At 41.6% G+C, this 20,940-nt stretch overlaps 3 protein-coding genes across 13 annotated transcripts in view; 2 read left to right on the top strand and 1 right to left on the bottom strand.

Annotated features, from left to right (window-relative positions):
* The window catches only part of LOC107269240 (rho guanine nucleotide exchange factor 10), a 24,025-nt gene extending 8,412 nt beyond the window's left edge, over positions 1-15,613 (bottom strand). The window contains exons 1-4 of one of the 9 annotated variants that reach the window (XM_015742867.2): positions 15,183-15,613; positions 12,010-12,417; positions 11,417-11,695; positions 10,993-11,150 (exon numbers count right to left, since the gene is read on the bottom strand). In XM_015742867.2, the coding sequence (XP_015598353.1) occupies positions 10,993-11,150; positions 11,417-11,695; positions 12,010-12,335 (763 nt within the window). In that variant the 5' untranslated portion in view covers positions 12,336-12,417; positions 15,183-15,613. Of the gene's footprint in view, positions 1-945; positions 1,267-3,197; positions 3,305-3,459; positions 3,702-3,729; positions 3,750-4,688; positions 4,823-10,992; positions 11,151-11,416; positions 11,696-12,009; positions 12,418-14,746 lie in introns of those variants that run through there. The other 8 variants (XM_015742866.2, XM_015742865.2, XM_025086511.1 and 5 more) reach the window with 8 other exon arrangements.
* Positions 6,489-9,726, top strand: LOC107269246. Its single transcript, XM_015742880.2, has 5 exons — positions 6,489-6,644; positions 6,819-6,912; positions 8,542-8,644; positions 8,719-9,065; positions 9,285-9,726. Exons 1-5 carry the CDS (start codon positions 6,611-6,613, stop codon positions 9,667-9,669), a joined length of 963 nt encoding a protein of 320 aa, XP_015598366.1. The 5' UTR covers positions 6,489-6,610; the 3' UTR covers positions 9,670-9,726.
* A 639-nt stretch (positions 15,614-16,252) lies between the features above and the next one.
* On the top strand, positions 16,253-20,713 carry LOC107269243 (serine--pyruvate aminotransferase, mitochondrial). Of its 3 annotated transcripts, none has more exons than XM_015742874.2 (7): positions 16,253-16,409; positions 18,775-18,990; positions 19,056-19,256; positions 19,319-19,476; positions 19,547-19,702; positions 19,971-20,315; positions 20,401-20,713. In XM_015742874.2, the coding sequence occupies exons 1-7, from the start codon at positions 16,392-16,394 to the stop codon at positions 20,561-20,563; spliced, it is 1,257 nt and encodes a 418-aa protein (XP_015598360.1). In that variant the 5' UTR covers positions 16,253-16,391; the 3' UTR covers positions 20,564-20,713. The 3 variants fall into 3 exon arrangements, with proteins under 3 accessions (XP_015598360.1, XP_015598362.1, XP_015598361.1); XM_015742876.2 differs by lacking the exon at positions 16,253-16,409 and adding an exon at positions 17,312-17,408; XM_015742875.2 differs by lacking the exon at positions 16,253-16,409 and adding an exon at positions 18,592-18,704.
* The last annotated feature ends 227 nt before the right edge of the window (positions 20,714-20,940 follow it).

The following is a 20,940-nucleotide window of genomic DNA, read 5'->3' on the forward strand; positions in this document are numbered from 1 at the left end:
CCCTCTACCCCCCCCCCCTCCACCCCACCACGGATCAGGATTTATTTAACGTCCCGTTTATTAACCCCGCGTGCTGACGCGCGCTTGTTAATTCTGCGCCTAGCGCGACTAGAACAAATAAACTGAAAGACCCTTTTCTCTCTCTGTCGTCGATACAGCGTAGAGGAAGACGGAAAATATGTTCGCCAAATAATACAGAGATCCCGGACTCGCGCGTTGTGGAGGAATAATAAAACATCAAAATTCAAATGAATTTCACTATAGGAAGATACACGGTATAACGAAGTCACAGTACGTTAGTGGAAGGACCTTGGGTCAGTGGATGTGTTCCAGTACGGTTGCATAATGGTTCGTATAAAAAAAAACCATTCCCACCTCGCGAACGTCTCCGCAGAGGATACTGGTGTAGATGGACGTTAGGTACGAGGGAGCGATAAAAAATACACAAGCCTAGGTACGCTTATATCCAATATAAGATAGTGCGATTAATTCGAATTGTACATAGTGAGTTCGCGCTAACTCGGCCAAACGATTATTCGCACACGTAGGATACGATTTCGTTATAGTACCCCGGGAGCGGTAACAGTATATGACAATTAAATTACAACAGGCTGTAATCGCGTAAATGGATAGCGCATTGTGGTAGGTGTAGGCAGGTACACGGGGGTATTAGGAAACGGCAACGTAACACAGATCAGAGAGATTCAAAGGATTCGGCAGCGGTTCTAAAACGGTACACGGGGTGCGTGCGTTCTACGTGAAACAAGAGAAAGACATTTCCGAGTGGTAGCCCGACGGGTACGGGCGAAGGAACAAGAACAGGCGTGCAGAAGCGATTAAAGGGAGCGAGCGAACGAGGCACAGGAGAGCAGGAGAGAGCGAGAGTACCTGGCACGTAGCCTGCGCCTCCTGGTGAACAAAATAAATACCAAAGCGAGAAAATACCATTGGCGAAGTGTTAGGAAGACGAGCAGACAGCCAAGAGATCAGCGACAACAAGAACAAGCACCTCCTGGTGGAGCTTGAACGAGCAAGGAGCACGCGAAGCACCACGGACGATGCGCCACTCGGGGTTCTCTACGGCGTGTAACAAGGAACAATAACAACGAGTAACAACACGGCTCACGGCACTGACACGGGTTAACACTGCCAATAGCGAAGCAAGGCTGTGGGTGTGTTCGCAGTCGCGGAACGCCAGTGTTGGTTGCGAGAAGGAAAGACGGCAGAAAACGAGAGCCGACCGACTGAGCGGAGCACAGGGACGATACTACACACTGTTCTTCGACGGTCAGTCGTTCCTTCTCGCTGTAGCATCTACCCACACGTTGCGTATCAAGCGTATATGGTGTATATCAGTCATGTGCGTACATATATATATATATATATATAGAGAGAGAGAGACCTACAGATACGCAGGACACGTAACCATAGAACCGCCCGTATGTGAAGGCACGTATATATAAAGTCACTGGTTGTATTATAGACTATAGACGCACGAGTGGTATATACCAGTGTGTATACAACGGAGCAGAGGGTTATACTATATATAGTTATTACATATCACATGTACCAGCATAGCGTTTAAGCGCGTTGCTGTAGCGAGATGCATACATACATTTCTATGTGGCTGCTAAGCGCGTTTAGAGTCTCTTACCACTACGTGCTCGCGCGTAAGAGTATCGCTGTAAGCGTAGAAGACCAGTACCTATAGACTCCGAGTAAAGTACATCGAGGTTCGACTATGTGCGGTGATATGCGAGTGCATGCGGTAACAGTTTTATACGGCGAAGGGGAGTGAAATTCGTCACCGAATTTTGTGAGGATGCCAAAGGATACGTTACGTTACGCGTACTTTTTCTTCGTACGACTTTTGTCACCGCTGTTACTTTCCGTTAGGATTGTACGCTGGTACGCGAGGAGTACAGTGGGTTTATCGTTTCTGCTTCTAGCTTATTTGTTAATCCCACGCGAGAACATTCCACCTACGAAACCCGCTCGCTCGGTCTGCTCTTGATTTTTCATCGAGTTTCTGAACACCGTGGACAGTGGAGTGCGTACGTATGTGTACATATGTATTTATATGGTATATAGGCAGTCGAGTACGTGGAATAGGGCATGTAATTTTTATATATTTTTTTTCTTTCATAACCGCGTAATTGGGTACGAAAATGGGCCCTAGGCGAACCACGCAGGTGTGCCACCACCGCGGAACGAAAAAACCTGTACGCGTGGGCGTTAAGCAGACAGGATGAAGTTTTTGGTCTCTGTCAAAATTGAAAAAAAAAAAAAAAAAGGATTTTACGTCCACGCGAAAGATCACGCATCTCGTGAAACACTAGTTCCTCTTTTCTATTGTCATTGGGTCTTTTGGGTCCTACGCACAAACAGACCCTGACTAAATTAATTGTATGTAAACTCTCGTAGCACTGGGACTCGACCTAATTACGGTTAATACGCAACAGCATATCATTATTTAGCACTGTATCCTTCCTACACGTATTAAATACGTCATTCGTCGACTCAGGAGATTAAGGGACACTCGCTCGGAGCTTTCCTTGGGTTTACAAGTGTGCAATTGGGTCTTGGCAAGGTACCGTGGATGGTGAAAGACCCTACGCAAGCAGGCCCAGGGCAAACTACGCAGGTGTACCAGGGAACGCAACCGGATCGCGTGGGAATCAGCTATATCGGACGATTTACAATGGGCCGCTTCTTCGCCCACTCGCTATCGATTCCACAAGCTGTGAGCGAGTTTCGATTGTACAGGGGTTTTATATTGTCTGTAGATGAAATTAAATATATATATGTGTGTGTGTGTATATATGTATATAATAAGGACCAGGGGAATACGGAAATCGATAAAGTTATCCATAATGATAGTTACAGTAACGATACGAATACGTAGTTCAACATGGCGGATGAGTCAGGATCCTATTAGCTTGCTCGACTGTCCGCGGACAAAAGAGTAGCCGAGTGGAATTTAATTACTTGGCCTGAATTAAGTGACTGATCTAATTTCTCGGATTCTTCTTGGGACACCGGTGAGCCATTTCGTTTGTGATATTTATTTCTCTCTCGTTCATCGCACTCTCTCTCTCTCTCTCTCTCTCTCTCTCTCTCTCTCTCTCTTTCTCTATCTGCATTAACAGTGTGCGTCCGTTGATAGGTATACGTGGACAGACTGAAATCCTGTTTACGTTTCCGGAAACTCTCGGCGAAGGACGGTTTTGTGCGACTCGTGATTAATTGAATTGCCCTCGCATTTAATTGCGCTCCTCTAGGCCTTTGCTTGGGAGTTCGCTGCCTCGTATCTCCAGGATTCTATCAGAATTGGCGATTGTAATGATTGGGCTTTGTTTCAGTGTCTTCTTAAAAATAAATCTGAAACTGTATTGATTATTTGGTCCCACGGTCCTTACGTTGTGATTGAATATTATATTATGGAAACTCGTTACTCACAATGGTGGGAATTCATTGGAAACAGGTTTCAGGCATTCCAGCACTGGGTTTATATGGTAGTATAGCTCATGAATGACTTGATACAATTGATAATCCGCATTGATCATTTTCTCCTTGTCATTCAGCATGTGGTCTGTATATCAGAGAAGACAGGAAAGAATTGTCGACTATTTCGAGGACTCCAAAGAATATCAATAGATATTCTTTAAACATCGTGCAGGATGTTATTTTAGGGCATCCTCGTGGCATCTGACTGTGATATTATTTTACCAAGTATTACTGTGTAATTTCTAAAAGAGAAAAAAAAAAATTCCAAATTACTCCCACCACTTGATATTCTGAACGTCGGTATCTCAATGAAATACACTCTGCCCACACATACCCGGGGGACAGTGACACGTAAACCCATTCTAGCCGACAACTGGAAACCTATGTCAATATAAATTTTCGTTTTGAACACAACGCGGTATAAGTATAGATATTTCCTTGGCACGAAGAAATAAAATCACGAGAGATATACCAGCACACGTAAAACAACATCTTGGACTTGTAGATGGGTCATGGTCTCCCGAGGAGAATAGTTCACCTCCCGGGATGTTTCAAGGCACCCTGACACATACTAGCCCACGCAAAACAGTTCAGGGACCGAGCGTCACGTTCAAGAACCGACAAAGTCCTGATGAATGCTAACTTCTGCTATACTGTAACAGAAGGGAAAGATCGTCCGCGAAACCAAGACGGATACAATTAGTAATAGCTCCGAGAGAGGTCCTAACCAGAAATTCTTATGAAAAACATTAAGCGTTGTTTTTTACCAGCTGGCGATGCCGCAACGAGCGATAGAAAGTCCGTGGGGTATCACTTTAACGGTGACAGACTGTAGTACCAGGCATGGACAATAGTTACGCCGCGCCTCTTCACCGTGGCAGGAAAGGGAGAGGGTCTCGTCATAGGCCACCCGCGGTAAATGCCCTCTCTCACTGCTTCTAATTCATTATAATACTTAACAATATAGTTATGTGTTAGTGTACAACAAAGTCGCGTGCAATAGTTATACTATAGCGTGGTGTTTTCATAGAATTATTTGTTTCCGTGTGGTATATGCCGGTAGGACGCTTCGCGAATGTATCTTGTATATGCAAGGGCCCGTTGCTACTATGTTTGATCCTGATATTTCGACAGACTCCTGGACGCTTCCGAAGAATAGAAGCCGTGGACACCACACTCACATTTTATGAGGACCACGCCGTTGTGAAGCTCGTCCATCGTCGAGGAATCCGTCGACGGTGCACTTCACTTCATTCGCGAACACGTGCCGCCCGTAGGCATAATTACACTCGGAGCGTCCTCGCTGTCGTCTACGACGGCAACAATGCGGCAACAAAGAAGCACCAGCGAGACGGTAAACATGGCCGCGGCGCCGGACCGCATAGCCGTCATGCACTGAGGGAGTTTGATGGGAAACGAAGCTAGATGACTGAGAGGGCAGCACTGTCTCACAGGGATAGACTGTGAACCAAGTGCTGCGAGAGAAAGAGAGACAGGGTGAGTGAGTGGTATTGGTTGGTGAGAGACGAAAGGCATAATTTCTTATACGAATACTAGATGGCACCATTGTCGATCTTTAGTTTACGTTATGATACACGCTAGATGTATACAGAGTCATCCAGCTCAAAGGTAACATTCCAATTTGACAGCTGTCAAACAGCAAACATTTTGCAATATGGAGATAGCCAGTATGACAATAAGAAACAATAAAAAAAAAGCTATATGATATTACATTTTTCAGTCCTATACACCGTTAGCCTTCGCCCATAGTAATCCGATTAGCATTAAGAATTTCTAATTAGTCTAAATAAAATCCACTGTTGATCCATCTGAGTTCAGTTTATAGAAATATGTAAATTAAAAAACAAGGGGTTGAAAGTCGACTCATACTCTCAAGCTGAAGGAGCCTGTATGTACCAAAGTACAATAACCCAGTCATTGTTATGAGCACGCTGCTCCAGGAAACAGGCATATCTACCGGCAATGCTGTGACGCTTATATTCCATTTGAAAGTAGAGACCATAATGAATGGGGAGTATTGCTTGAAACGCGCACAATCAATCTCCCAACTACAGAATGCCAGTAGCAACGAATAGAATAGCATGATAAGCATACACATTGCTGAAGCATTGGGTCAGGACTGAATAGCCATAGGTCGTGTACCAGCATAAGATGCTGTGACTCGGTCACTCGATCATGAGATTATTGTAAAGTTAATTAAATGGCTCGGAGAGAGAGAGAGAGAGAGGGGGGAACAGAGAAAATTTTGGCCTATTCAAGAAGCGTGACGCTTAGGATCCCCGGTGCATCCCGTGTGTCTAGCTGTGTGTACAAACGAGCCTAGCTCTCAGCTGCACCGTAACGATGCAACCAACCCCTCCAGGTCTCAGCTATGCACCAGGGAGGTACAGTATGCTTCAAAAGTTCCGAACTCGTATCCTCCCGAACCCCATTAAAACTCTTGAGACAGCCAGAAAAAATAAGGTCATACTAATTATTGAGTTCCAGGGCAAAAAACGTTTAGGATGCTTGAAAAAGTATCCAGCGCGACACACGAGACTCTTAACAAGGCGAAATCCGACACTGCGGAAGTGCGTAGCGCTTCCGACGTGTGCAGGCAGACCGTGAAGAATACTGAACAGCGAAGAGTAGACCGAAGTTGGAAGCGAATGAAAAATGAAAAAGTGATGCACTCTTATTTTTTTCTCGTGATCACTCCGTTAGTCGCGGTTCGAACGTGGATAATAAAAAAATAAAGAATTACAAACCACAGGCCTGTAAGCACAGTGGGTAGGTCGAGGACTAACGATAGAATTGTCGGTAAAACAGGGACTCTCTAGGGTCCAAGTGCAGCGGATGCAGGAGGGTGTTTGCCGGTGCAATGCAGAGATGGCGAGTCGGTTTGTTTTCGTTGATAATAATCTTGGCGTCTGCCAATGAGTTTGCGTTGGAGCATCCCCACTACCTGACTGGTTCACTCTGTGCTCTCTCCACCGCCTGCACTAGCTTTATCCCCTCTTATTTTCGGCGAGGACTGAAACGAGGTCTACATTTTAGTACGCATTAGAACGTCCGAACATGATAAGTTTTTCGATCCGAGGTTATGACGCAGGCTTATCACCAGACCAAGTTCCGATGTGAGTTTTTTTTACTATGATTCTGAGATTTCCCGATCATCGGCCAACTACTGCTTGGGACTGACGTGACAAGTCTCGTTAACACAATTTTATGATTCATTACCATTAGTATGCCGTATCAGTCGCTTCACGAATTTCATTCACTAACGTTCGATCGTTCTGTTTTTCTTGCAGGGACCGAGAACCTCACGTGTCGCTTCATTCAGCTGAGAAAGGAAAATGGGAAGCTGTTCACGGGTCGCAAGTATTCTGCGCAGGCGGGTTGGGAGTAAGTACAAGTAATTAGTATACTGTATATACCAAGTGGAGCTTGCGAGGATTGAACGGCTGCTGCAGCACAAAAGTATATCCTCTGGAAAGAGATCAATTTTTATAAAGACAAGCGTCAAACAATTATCAACCTACGTTCACACTCAATAGAGTCCCTTGCTGCCTTTTTTTTTTAATTAAACAATTTTTCTTCGGTTCCCCTGCCTCTTTTTCCATGAGAGTTCAGGCTCCCTTAAACGGATACTTCATTTCGCATGAAAAGTAGTATCCACAGTGACCACGTAGGACAAAGTCGGCCCCGATAAGAAGAATCTGACGATTGCAAACATCAAGCGCAAACAGAGCCTAGTAGTATGGTCTCACCACCTGATTCATAATCACGCTAGTTTTCCCGATGGCACTCGTTCTGAATTCGAAAATAGTTCACATCTCGCACGCGGTCACCAACTAGGTTCACCCATTCGCAAGTAACACGGGAATAATAACATAGTTGCATAACGCGATAACCCGATGCATCTTGTTCTCATTGTACGCGTATCCGCGTGCACGCTTTACGACACTTATACGCCGCGAAAGAAGTCTCTGCTATCGAGTCCACGAATCGCAGGTTCTCGGATGCTGCGCTTGATGTATATGTAATACACAGAGTGATACGGAATAATATATACAACACTCGTATAACCGGATACCTACTATCAATGCGATACCATTACTAGTCTCAAAGTATAATACGAATAACAGCAAGATATAGAGAGGCTTTCGAGCGCTGAATAAATTATATCTCTTTCCTCGCTATTCTTATAAGTTTCATTTACGACATACATATGTGTATATATACATATATATCAATAATAGAGATGGTATCTGAATCTCAATAATGAAAAAAAAAAAAAAAAAAAAAAAAAAAAAAAAAAAAAAAAAAAAAAAAAAAAAAAAAAAAAAAAAAAAAAAAAAAAAAAAAAAAAAAAAAAAAAAAAAAAAAAAAAAAAAAAAAAAAAAAAAAAAAAAAAAAAAAAAAAAAAAAAAAAAAAAAAAAAAAAAAAAAAAAAAAAAAAAAAAAAAAAAAAAAAAAAAAAAAAAAAAAAAAAAAAAAAAAAAAAAAAAAAAAAAAAAAAAAAAAAAAAAAAAAAAAAAAAAAAAAAAAAAAAAAAAAAAAAAAAAAAAAAAAAAAAAAAAAAAAAAAAAAAAAAAAAAAAAAAAAAAAAAAAAAAAAAAAAAAAAAAAAAAAAAAAAAAAAAAAAAAAAAAAAAAAAAAAAAAAAAAAAAAAAAAAAAAAAAAAAAAAAAAAAAAAAAAAAAAAAAAAAAAAAAAAAAAAAAAAAAAAAAAAAAAAAAAAAAAAAAAAAAAAAAAAAAAAAAAAAAAAAAAAAAAAAAAAAAAAAAAAAAAAAAAAAAAAAAAAAAAAAAAAAAAAAAAAAAAAAAAAAAAAAAAAAAAAAAAAAAAAAAAAAAAAAAAAAAAAAAAAAAAAAAAAAAAAAAAAAAAAAATGTTATAGCCCGGTACTTATTTTCCCAGGACGATTGTCCAGCGCATGCGTTTCATTTCGATCGTTATTACGAATCTGTCTGTAGCAAACGTTGAAACGCAGAGATATGATTTCCGTGGAATAATGAAAAAAACAATTTCAGATTCATCCTACGACAAATGCGCGAGGAGTTTCCCACAATCATGGCTGACGTGCATTACAGGGTGCTCAAGAAGAAGTGGTCAAATTTACTCCAGCAGTACAAAGTAAGGTGACGCACTAGGTGTATTCGGTGTAACCGAGCTGAGCAAAATTTCTAATAAATAATAATTCTTGAAAGGAATTGAAAAATCCAGTACACGGAGACAGGAACAAGGTGGATGACGTATCCTGGCCATTTTATACGGCGATCGACGAGGTCCTTGGATTCGCACAGAGGACTTCCATTCTCGTTGACGACGTAGATGACGGTCCTATCGATCCTCACGAATTTCTCTGCGTATCCGTAACGCCCGACGAGACTGCCTCACCAGACGAGGACATCGACATCGACAAGGATTACAAGGACTGGAAGGATACCAAGGACTCCATAGATGCTCTCCAACGTATTCAGGCTCTACAGGAAGATTGTTACATTGAGATTGAGAAGATCCCGAGGGCACCGAATAATTCAGTTAAAAATTCAAGGTACTAATTATTATATAACCACCTGATTACAGTGCAAGTCATTACCGTAACGGCTGAAGTACGTTCACCGTGTATCCGATGGTAAAGTAAATCCTTGGAGTCACTTTGTATCAGCTGAATGCATCGACTTGGACGGTAAGGTAGAGCGTCAGAATGATTCTCTGCCGTATCCACGTGGACGGTAAGTTACGTACCGGATTTAAAATGACGAAATTCCAGGATAGCAAGTCTCGTGGAATCGAGAAGCTTGCGCGTGAATAAGGACAATCCCGTATCGAGATTACCAAGGGCGACGGAATTGTCCTTGAAGACGGTACGGCCCTCGGCAACGATATCAGTGAAGGATCTGTCCAAGTTGAAGCGCAGCCAGGAAAGTGCATACCAGGAGGAGAATGGCTGCGGCGCAGGTAGCATGGACCAGTGTACCAGGGAACGTGGTAGGAAAGTGAGGAAGGTGGCTGCCGATCGGGATGAGAGTCACGAGTGCGCCACGGAGCGGAGACTGGCGGAGCTTCTGGAATATACGAAAAGACGGGATGAGGAAAATAGAACGATAATGACGAGGATATTGCATGCCGTAGAGAAGATTGCCAATAAGATGTGAAACTGATAAGCCAATAAACGTTCAATACTGCCCAACTGAGATAATGAAAATCAAAAATACGTAAATTTCGTTAATTACGTGCACCGCGGTCTTACCTATGTCGTAGGGGGGTTTGAAAAAGTTTTGTCGTCCGTAATCGTATTTTTTTTTTTTGCTTCATCTCAGCAATCACGTGACCCTAGTCGTAATCGGTTATTAGTATGTACACGATCGAGCGTCAAGGACACAAAATAAGAGTACGAGGTAGAGACGGAGACAGAGGAGTGCGTTGTTCGCGCAAGGAAGCAAGAGGGAGAGACTGAGCGTGAAAATAAATAAGTGAAATAGAGAGAGGGCAGGGAGAGAGAGAGAGAGAGAGAGAGAGAAAGGGAGAAGGGCACCAGGAGAAACAGAGTGAGAGTGGAAGAATGAAATGGAGGGTACGATGCACGTGGCTCGCATCTGCTCCTCTGGCGAGTGACCCTTCGCCTGACCCTCGGCAAGTACCAATAATTAACTCGGCCGACCGCGAGAGCCGGTCCAACGAATAAGCGCTTGCGTCATTCGGGCCGCGTTCTCATGAACGAGCGCGATACCTCTCCATTCAGCCATTCCGCTGGCCATTATTAACAGCCCTACAATCCTCCTCCTATTGTTTTCACTTTGCTAACCGGCAGCATCACCTCGTCCCGTCATCCTCCTCCGCGTACGATCGCATTAGCCACCGTTCGCCCCAGGTAAATCAAACGAATTATTTCTCATTCCCGATCTTCTCTCCTTCGCTCCTTGTTTATCTTTTTTTTTTTTAATTCTCACCCGGCTGCGATCCGCGCAAAAGAATTCCTATTGTAGCAGCCTCCGTAGGAAGTTGGGCCAAATGGACCTGATACACGTGAGAAAGAAGCCGAGGGTTGTTTCAGTTTAATCACCTCTTTTGGATCTTTTTAGGAAAGAAAGAAAAAAAGAAAACTAATACACACTGACCTTTGTGAAATTCATACGTCATTATTAAAAAAAAATAATAATAATAATGAAAACAAATGAAATCTTACGGTTCGTTCCTTTTCTCTGCGTAACAGCATCTATTTTTTGTCCCTCCTTTTCATAACAAACCATGAAAAACACCAAGCCGTAATCAACTGGGTCATGATCTTGATAGGAATTTTCACACTTTCCTTAGAAAATTATCTCACCGGCTCTCTAGGGATCTACGGTTCATTTCTCACAAAGTACTCCGACGAATTGCCCAACGCAATATCCGTTCGCAATACAGTCGAGGCGTGACCTCGAGAGACGGCAAATCTAACGCTAAGTCCTACCAACGTGTATACTCCAAGTACTCACCCTTGTGTCCCACTGAGCCAAGGGATTGCAGCTTTCTCCATCCCTTCAAACCTTTCTTCCACAGCATAACAGCCTTCCCTTTTCTCTGTCCACTGGCGGCTATTAGCTCCGGGGTGCTCGTCCTGCCCAATCCTCTCCTGAGCGATCCCAAGCCAGATCTAGCAAAAGAGACATCAAGTAAATACATACCCTCAATGTGATCCTCTCCCTACGACTTTTTCAGAAATCCCCCTAGCCAGAACTGCCGACATAAATGGTGTTATCGGTACCACTGAATGGAGAACAAAGCACCGACACGTTCCCAGACAGTAAAAATACATTATCTGCATTACAAGAACATTACTCGGACCGCCGGCAAACACGCTGCTTAAGCATCCAATAAAATTCTACTCAGAATCAAATATAACGTCTGCTCTCAACGAACCTATAACTAGCACTTGAACTGCCGCTGAAACCGCTGTCCAGGTCGCAGCCAACAGGCGACAAGAGTTCGTCGGTGGGACCGACGGTGGCCAAGAGTTCATCGACGGATACTTCAGGATGACTCGGAGCTGAATCAACGTCGGTACCAGGGCTTGGCATCAACATAGCCTCCACGCTGAGATTCAATTCCCCCAATACTCGACGATGACGTGACTGAACTCTTCGCACTTCCTCCTCCAGAAGGTTGCGCCGGGTACCCTGCGCTCTGCGACATTGACGGCTGTAAAGTAACAAGTGAACCGATTATTATTATTATTCCATTTATTTGCCCTGCTATCGCCACCCTATCGCCACTGGCCACCGATAACCCTGGTCCCGCAGAAAATCCCCATTGTGGAAGTGCACGCATCATCCTGAACAATGCCGTGTCTCTCCTAGAGCGAACTGGACTGATAGGATTCTTGGAACAAAGTGAGAGATCACGCGTACACCACAAGGGTTCAAAAGAGTGAGGCCAAGTGACGCGAGACCCTAATTACAAAATACAATCAGCTCTTATCACTGACAATATTAGCTGGACCAAGAGGCCGGTACCTGAGTTCAGAGATTTCCTCATAGATATTCTCCTCGGTACCATATCGCGTCACGTAAGTATGACGTTTCAGAGGTTCAGGTTCTCGAGGTGGAGGCTGTTCGGGTAACAGAGGTCGATGAAGACGACTGGGTCCTGGTTCATAGTACGCGTAGGAGTAGTCCTGATGATGACGCGTGGATGACGTAGAAGGACTCGCCTCTACGACGACTGTAGGGGTGATCTGTCCTAGTGGAGGCGGATACGGTGGTGGCGGTGGAAACTCCAGGTTGGCTCGTCGGGGTCCTGGAGCCAGACCTGGAGGACCCGCACCCAGGGACGAGGCCATTGATCATCCTTTTCTCATCCTAACGAGATAGCCTTGCTTCCTTTTTTCTTCCTCTTCCTTGATCAATCCTTGGTCGCCATCACTGTAACATTGAGGTTATGAATGTGACTTTTTTTTTTTTGATTGAGACTATTTTTTAAATATTATTATTCGCTATTAAACAAAAGCCGGTCGTTGAACTTTCAATTGACAACTGTAATCGTGTAGAAAATTCCTTACTGCCATTAATACTTTTCTTTACTGGGTTTACATTCAACAATTCTTATGGCACTGCGTGCACGTACTATTTACACAGTCTATGAGAGACCATTAAGAGACATTAGCATTATTGAGGCAATAATTGTGTGTGCCGATAAAGGGACCCTATCGTGACTAGTGTACCGGAACCGTATAATGGTACTTGACTAAATTCTTCAAGAGTGTACAGCGTGGATACAATTTTATTCTACGACTATAGAGGAACCTTATAGTATTTTATACACCTTGACGGCTGTACGGTTTAAGCGTATCGAATGAATATCAGGTTGAGGATTTCGATTGACATTATTCCGAGAAGAATGCATTGACAAAAAATGTCTCCAAAGTACCAAACCCAATTTACCAGTGTCGAGAGGAGTCGGAGAGAAGATTGACCAGTGGATCCTGTGCAAGCGGAAGCCGATTGCGGAAGGAGGACACAAAAATCAGAAAGGAAGACTACAGCGATAAGATATGCCAGTAGATAAGAGTAACGACGATACAGGGGGGAAAGAAAAAACAGGTGCCCTGAATCAACCAGAAAGGAACAGTTCACAGTCTGAAATTATTCTACACGTCTCATATCCTGCATGGGAATTTGAGGGTACGGCTTTAAATCGAGCGGTCGACCCTGCCTTAATGACTTCCCTGAGTCAATTATATGGCCGATGCCCGCATCGGCTCATTACTCGTTACGCAAAATGAATTACCGAAGGGAGCCTTACTAGAGAGACGATAAGACATAGGAAGACCTTGACGGTACCATATGTCCAAAAGAGGTTAGAGATTGTAATCGATTGAAGAAAAAAGAATGGCGTACTTACTTTGTAGAGAAAAGAAAAACTAGGTAAGATTTGTAATATTGTTTTTTTTCATAAATTTATAGGAACGTATTTTCAAGTCTATTTGAATTTCAATAGTATAATATTGCTGCCTGTAACGACGTATACAAATACCATAGACCATATTAATTTACAGGTAACTCAATAGAGATTCTCTGATAATCCCTATTTCGAAATAATTTTTTTTATTTTCATCAGACAGCCAATATTTCTCAGATATGTGTAGGTATATAACGTCTCGCTCCCTCTGGCTTGTGTCAATGGTCAACGTTTATTATTAGCCTACCGGCAGATGTAGAATGTGAGCATAAGTATGTATATATTATTAGAAATGATTTTTGAGAAGGAATTGCGCGCAGGGCAGGACATTCAGGGGGGGCCATTTTGTTGCGACAACGAAATATGCGCCCGGGCCCTTCTAAACGGCGTGTTTTGTCTCGTTACGACGCGGTTGGGAGGGCGAGTGGTATTTCTGTTTCGCCGGGCGGAACCCCAAATTACTTTTAAAGGGTCTCCTGGGGCCCTGAGGAGTCTGCTGTCCCATTGGAAGGGACTCTGTCATTTGGAGGACCCGTGCTTCTTATTTTTCCTTTTCTTTTTGTTTTTCTACTTCTCTACGTCACTCTTTCTAAATCCTGCCGGCCACTATGCACAATTCTTCACGGTTGCTTTACGGTAAAAATATTACACTGACTTCTCCACGTGTCTCTGGGCTTCCAGTTTTTTACAGGGACGTTACGACAGACGTCGATTTTTGTAATGGCTCCTAGGAAATTTTTCACAATGCCAGTCTTATCTTTTCTATTGGATCTAAATACTTATAAAGTCTCTCAGACCATTTCCAAGAGGGTGTCCTTCTGTCATACTCAGGTGTGTCAATTCAAACGAACCTATTGAAGTCTTCACGGCTGAACGTGTCTATAACGTTAATACGGTCCTGAACAGAATACTAAGCAGTAAATAGAAGAGTGACTCGTTTCGTGGATGAGAAACATAAAGGATGCTTCAAAAAGATTGCTCTTTGCCTTCTTTTTATTTGTTGCACCTGCAAGTTGATTCACGATGGCTTAAAGTACACGTATACCATCCTGGTTCACCAGAAGGACTTATTGCTGTGCTTTTTCTATCTACCTGGCAATTCCAATGAAACGGATTTTTTGTTTCCCGGTCAAACATTAAAGTTAAATTTAGCCACTTGGGCGACGTCTCGCGTGGATTTTGAATGTCTGACCGCCAAAAGAACGCACCCGGCACTTGTGACAAACTTCAACGGAACGCGGTTTATACAGCGGCAACAAAAATACTAAGAAAAACTCTCTTGAGGAGACTCACCAGTAACCGTTCCTAGTCCCAAAGGGAAGATTCCACTTGAGAAAGATACATTGCCCACACACAACGTCAATAAGTAACGGAGTCTCGAACAGTAATGTATTTAACTACTTTAAATTCTTATTGATAACTGACGAAATTTCCACACTAAATTAAAGGCGAATAACAGGGGTAACTTTCTTCTATTAAATAGTTTGGCGTTCGCCCATTGTTGTAGGCGCGCACGCCCTCTTGGACCGGTCAGCCGTGTAAAGAAGAAGAAGAAGAAGAAGGAAAATCAGAGTAGTAGGATGCTTGCTTTCTCCCTACTCTCTTTCTTACTGTGTACAGTACGAAAACAAATTCTCGTCAAACACATTCACTTGATAACAATGTCAAACAGTATTAGGAAGCAAACACAGATGTAATTTCTTACTAGGAATTTAGGCACATAACACACCACTGTGGAGACGCTGGAATGGCAAGTCTCGATCCCGATCGATAAAAGATTGCCGCGTTGCTACGACACACTCCCTTCGACGGTTCGGACTGCACTGGTTGTTGACTGAGACGCGAACCGGCCGCGCCGCCTTGCGGACACTCAACTGAGTCTCGTAGTATCGTTCGGCTAAACTCGCCAAGACTCGCGTCCCATTGTTTCGGGATCGGAACGGCACCAGAACTTCACGACACGAAAAGGTTATGGGTTAAAGGTACTCTCACACTGAATTACATACAGTTTCAGATGTCTATAGACACTTATTGATGCTGCACACGAATATAGACGATACGGTAATACCTGAGAATTCTTTCTTGAGACGAATGCATTTGTGACGGCAATTTAAACGAAGCAGCAGACTCGATGCTGGTTCGACAATTGACTTCGGCGGTTTAGCTAGAAGTGAGGGTGTAATGGCGTCAGAATGCAACGAGTTACCTATGTTTTTTTTTACAAATTGCATTAAAAATTAATGTTACGCGAGTGTTATTTTATAGAATTTTCATCGATTGATGAATAAGAATGTTTAAATCATTGGAGGAGCTTTGTGTATTTAAAGAATGGTTGGTTCTGGTGGAATTTTTGAGTTTGTTATAGATAAGGCAATTTTTGGAGTACCTCTTGAATAAAAGAGAAAAAAAGTGCGTTTAAACTAATCATAAGCAATGCTTGTGCTTCCGATGATGTAACTTACTGAGGCATTTAAGCGACCTGTTAATCTTGCTGGTTCACGTATGCGAGTAGAGAGAGGATTAGAGAGAATGAGAAACTGTGGAACTGATTTAGAACTGAGGACCCGTTGATTTATCATCTTGACGCTAACATATGTGGAAAGTTCGAATATGGCTTCTCTCGCACTACGGAAGATTAATTGACAGTAGATAGTGGATCCAAGGGTGTTATAATCTTTGGAAAATCAAAAGGAGACTATATTCACTTTCAAGTGCATCAGGTGAAAGGATCCGGAATGCCGTTTTGCTGGTGGATAAGGAAGCGTCGCTCACGTATAAATCGAGCTCGAAGACTAATTCAAGTTTCCCGCTGTTCAGGAAGAATTAATTATCATCCTGATACGCCTGCTACGATGATTTGTGCGACATCTTGCCACGGGAATATGATGAAATAACGAATAAATTCTAGAGAAAGTATCCATTGGTACAGCCAGCTTCAATGTTTTCGAACACTAACGTAAGTCTTATTTAAATTTTTACAGGGTACTCTGATTGTTGTCGTCAATTTATTAAATAAATTGATACAGCAATTTTCAAATAGAATAATGATAAGAACAATATTCAGTGTTCAGCATCTGCTGACACAGCATTGTCAGAGAACGTTGCTCCAAGGCCCAACTGCTTGGAAATATAAATTGTACTTATGTTCGTGCCAGTAAATCTAATAAATACATTTGCCATTTACATATTTCCTTTCAATATGAAGTGTGCTCTATCAGGAGAATATAACAGTATCGTTTAGAAATAATACAATAAGACGCATCGATAAGGTCTAAGAAATTTTCGTTTGATTCAAATAAGTTTTAAATACCTTCTAACCCCATTATAACCTCCTAATTTTAGCTTTGATTCTGTACCGGAAAATCTTAAAACTGACGTACTTTCCGGTAGAGACAGCGGGAGGTGTCGTGCCACTTCCTTCCCGGTAATGCTCGCTTGATACAGAACTCAATTTTAGGCCGTAAAATTCCAAAACTCTGTTTCATGCCATTGGATCCATTCGTCGTAAAAGCGCCATCTCCTAATCCTTCATGTTCTCCCGATAGAGAGTTCGATTTTAGGCCGTAAAATTTCGAACTACACAGGACTTTCCTGTAGAGCCGTGTAGCGGGACTGCGTGCCACCTCCTAACCCCTGATGTTTCACTAATAGTAAACTCGATTTTCGATGGCAAAATCATCGTCGCTCTCGGAATATTTCTCTCGATACCGATGTATTTTTAGTATTTATTCAATACGACAACAGCAACAATTAATGCGTATTAGACAGCACGAGCAGTTGCATCATCGTGGTTAATACTTTAATTACGTAATTTAAGAATACGTTAAAGACATGCATGATACAATTAGCTGGAGGCCCACTTCGAGCATTCCGACCTGCGAGAACTCACGAACGATTCAAGAATTATTTTTTATTTATTTCAAATCCTAAACTTCTACATTGAATTAACGGCTCGGTAAGTTATGAGATTTTTAAATAAAAAATTGTTCTCTTCTACATTCTTCGTAAGAAAATGTCATTTCAAATTGTTTTTTTTTTATTTAACGTAATTTATTACCTATACAATGAAGCGTATTGAAACTTAAAAAAAGGTAAAAGTACTGTTCGTTTATCTAATAAAGAAATGTGCGTAAATGAAAATTTTTTCATAATTAAACAACAAGATGTATAGTCGGTCCACGAGTTCAATGTGTTTTTTATTTAACAGTCATCCAGCAATACAATTCTTAATAAAATAACACGTGGTTTTCTATGAAATTACATAAATATATGCTGAAACAGGGGAAAAAATATATCCAGTGCAAAATGATGTGTATGCATAAGTTTTAGCAAACATTCTATACAGTGACAAGACTATCAGTGTTTTTGATATCTCAAAAAAAAAATCAAAACTCATGAACCGACTATACATATATCCTTATGATTTACAACGTGAAAAATATCAAAGTCCAAGTATGATATTGGCAACTACCAAGAAACGTAATGGCGGATAAATAATTTTATTTAAATAATTATTAAGAAATGCAGTTTTTTCCGGTATAAATTGTCAAGCGAATGATTGAATTTATCTTTGCTCTCAGGATTCTTTGGGTTATCAAGGTATATGCAAGAATTGTGATAAAAGTATCTATTGTTGATATCACCTCCGAATTTTTGTCAACCAAGTATAAACGTTCACTGTCAAAATAACATTTATTAGGTAACAATAATCTCTGCCTTAAAAAATATTTACCATCACCAAAGGGTTTATCAGTAACAGTAGTTATGACTAGATAAAAAAATGAAAGTAAAAATCATAGACTATAGACTTTATGAAGTCTGTATAAAACTGATATACCTTGACTTTCACGTAGACTACTGGAAATGGGTTATCACTTAAGTCGTCGATTTCAGTTGTTTATACAGGATCATTCAAAAGTAATACACTTATTGTTAGTAGAGTTAATTCATTTATTTGATCTGTAGAGTATAATCAATGATACAACAGTCATGAATAATCACACAGCTGATTATTCACAAAGGAATATTGAATTGACAACTCTTATCAAGAACTGTTATTAGCCAATTGGCACTGACAATATTTTGGCAACCCAGCAGTTTGTTCAGTCAGGATGACAATATAGCTTGATCTGCTAACGAGGTTGAGGTTATCATTAACCCTGCTGATAAGAGCAGCAATGTTGAGTGTAACTATTTTGTCTTGCATCAGTATCCATTTGCTTCTTGCCAAGAGACATTGTGGAACATTGAAGTTCGTGCATTCCCAATTGTCATACTGTATCACCTAAAAAGCATAATTTTAATTAGAAAAATAATTACAGGAAAATCTTTTGGAATTTTATTTGAATAAAGAAATCAAGATGTCATACGGTTGGAAGGAATACGCAGTGGAGCTGGAACCATCAAAGGAGCTTTTGAAGCCACTGGTAGTCCCGGTTAAGACGTTAATGGCACCAGGGCCCAGTAACTGTTCAGAAAGAGTCCTGAAGTCTTTGCAGCACCAACTCCTAGGGCACTTGCATCCGGAAACCCTAAAGGTAATATCAGTATGTTTATATAGATTCTGATTTGATTCATAATTCTTGTTATTATACCTTTTCAGTTGATGGATGAGATCAAGGCGGGTCTCCAATATGCCTTCCAAACTAAGAATACCTTAACGTTAGCCATTAGTGCTTCAGGACACGCAGGTATGGAAGCCTCACTAGGTAATATTCTTGAACCTGGTGAAACGGTCCTTATAATCAAATCTGGAGAGTGGGGTAGCCGTGCAGCGAACATGTCAACAAGACTAGGAGCACACGTGAGTGATTGTTGAGTCTAAAACTGTGACAGGTGATAATACATATACATATACTGTACCAGGTAGAATATTTGGAGACTGAACTAGGGGTACCAGCCACCCTGACTGATCTGGAAGCAGCTCTGCAGAGACACCGTCCTGCAGTAATTTTTCTAGCACACGCTGAATCATCTACAGGAATGAAGCAACCCGTGGAAGGTATCGGTCCACTGGCTCATAGGTGAGATTACGTTAATATTATAATTAATATTGATTTAATAAAAGTTTTACATAGTTCTAAACCTTTTCAGATACGGAGCCCTTCTGATAGTCGATACTGTAGCATCCTTAGGTGGCGAACCGTTTTACGCCGACAGCTGGGCCGTGGACGTGGTTTATACAGGAAGTCAGAAGGTCCTGGGAGCACCTCCAGGAATCACTCCCATTTCCTTTAGCCCCGCTGCCGAGTAAGTAGACCTGGACAAAGTATTAGACGACGTGACAGGATCTCCTGGGTAAAAGCATTAAGTCATCGACTACCTATACTGCATACCCAATTGATTCTGAGTTCATCCAAGTCTCGATGATGACTCCGATGATGTCTCAGCGTGCGCTGCTCTGCATACTTATACGATCCTATTGCGTATCACTTCTGCAACTTAATTAGACCTGAATATGTCAGTCGTCTGCGAATCGTTCGTGTCCAGGATTCAATTGTAAATATTGTTTGATCAGAAAGAAGATATTCCAGCGTCGTACACAAGTCCCGGTATTGTATTGGGACATGACAGTCCTTGGAAGATATTGGGGATGCTTCGATGGGCCCAGGATGTATCATCATACCATATGTGCCACTTTGATCTATGGACTTCGAGAAGCCTTGGCACAGCTGGCTGAGGAGACCCTTCCGGTATCCTGGATGAGACATAAGGCCGCCGCGCTGAGACTGGAGGAAGGTCTTCGTAGACGCGGATTGGAATTATATATATCTAATCCGCAGCATCGTCTGGTTACGATTGTGCCGATAAGAATTCCTGAAAATATTGAACTCCAACTGGTTATCGAAGAAGCCATGAGAAAGTAATAACACCAATAACATTTCACATACCGAGAACCCATGCTCCAGAATATCCACCTTATCAAACGTGTATACTTATTTTTCCAGGCATAAGGTTGAACTTGCAGGTGGTCTTGGGCCAACCTCAGGTAAAATCATGAGGATGGGGTTGATGGGAGTGAACGCTACTCCTTACCATGTGGATTTGCTCCTGAACGCACTGGACGATGGACTTAGATACGCTCGGCTTGTTAAAAAATCAAAAATCTAATGAACTACGAATATCATTCCAAAAGCTACGCAATACATATTAGAAGTATTTCTAAAATGACTATAAAATCTATTAAAATAAAACGCAGTGTTAAAAATACTATACGAGATTATCGTGTGACGATTAAAAATAAATATGTGTAAAAGATAAGAAAATGTGATCCTCCCTTCGTATGAACGCCGTAAATCATAGCGAAGAAAATAGTCGCTGCAAGTCTGGTTGCAGTCGTACAGGCGCATCCCTAATACGACTCAGTACTTCGGATTGCCGGTTAACAGGCGCAACGCGTAACCCCTGAGATTCAGCAACGTCTTGTCTATTAACGATTTAACGATAAAAAAAAGTAAAAATTGTCAATTGATTTTGCCAATAACGCA

Source organism: Cephus cinctus, unplaced genomic scaffold (genome assembly GCF_000341935.2).
Source record: "Cephus cinctus unplaced genomic scaffold, Ccin1 Ccin1_scaffold0617, whole genome shotgun sequence".
Classification (NCBI taxonomy): domain Eukaryota; kingdom Metazoa; phylum Arthropoda; class Insecta; order Hymenoptera; family Cephidae; genus Cephus; species Cephus cinctus.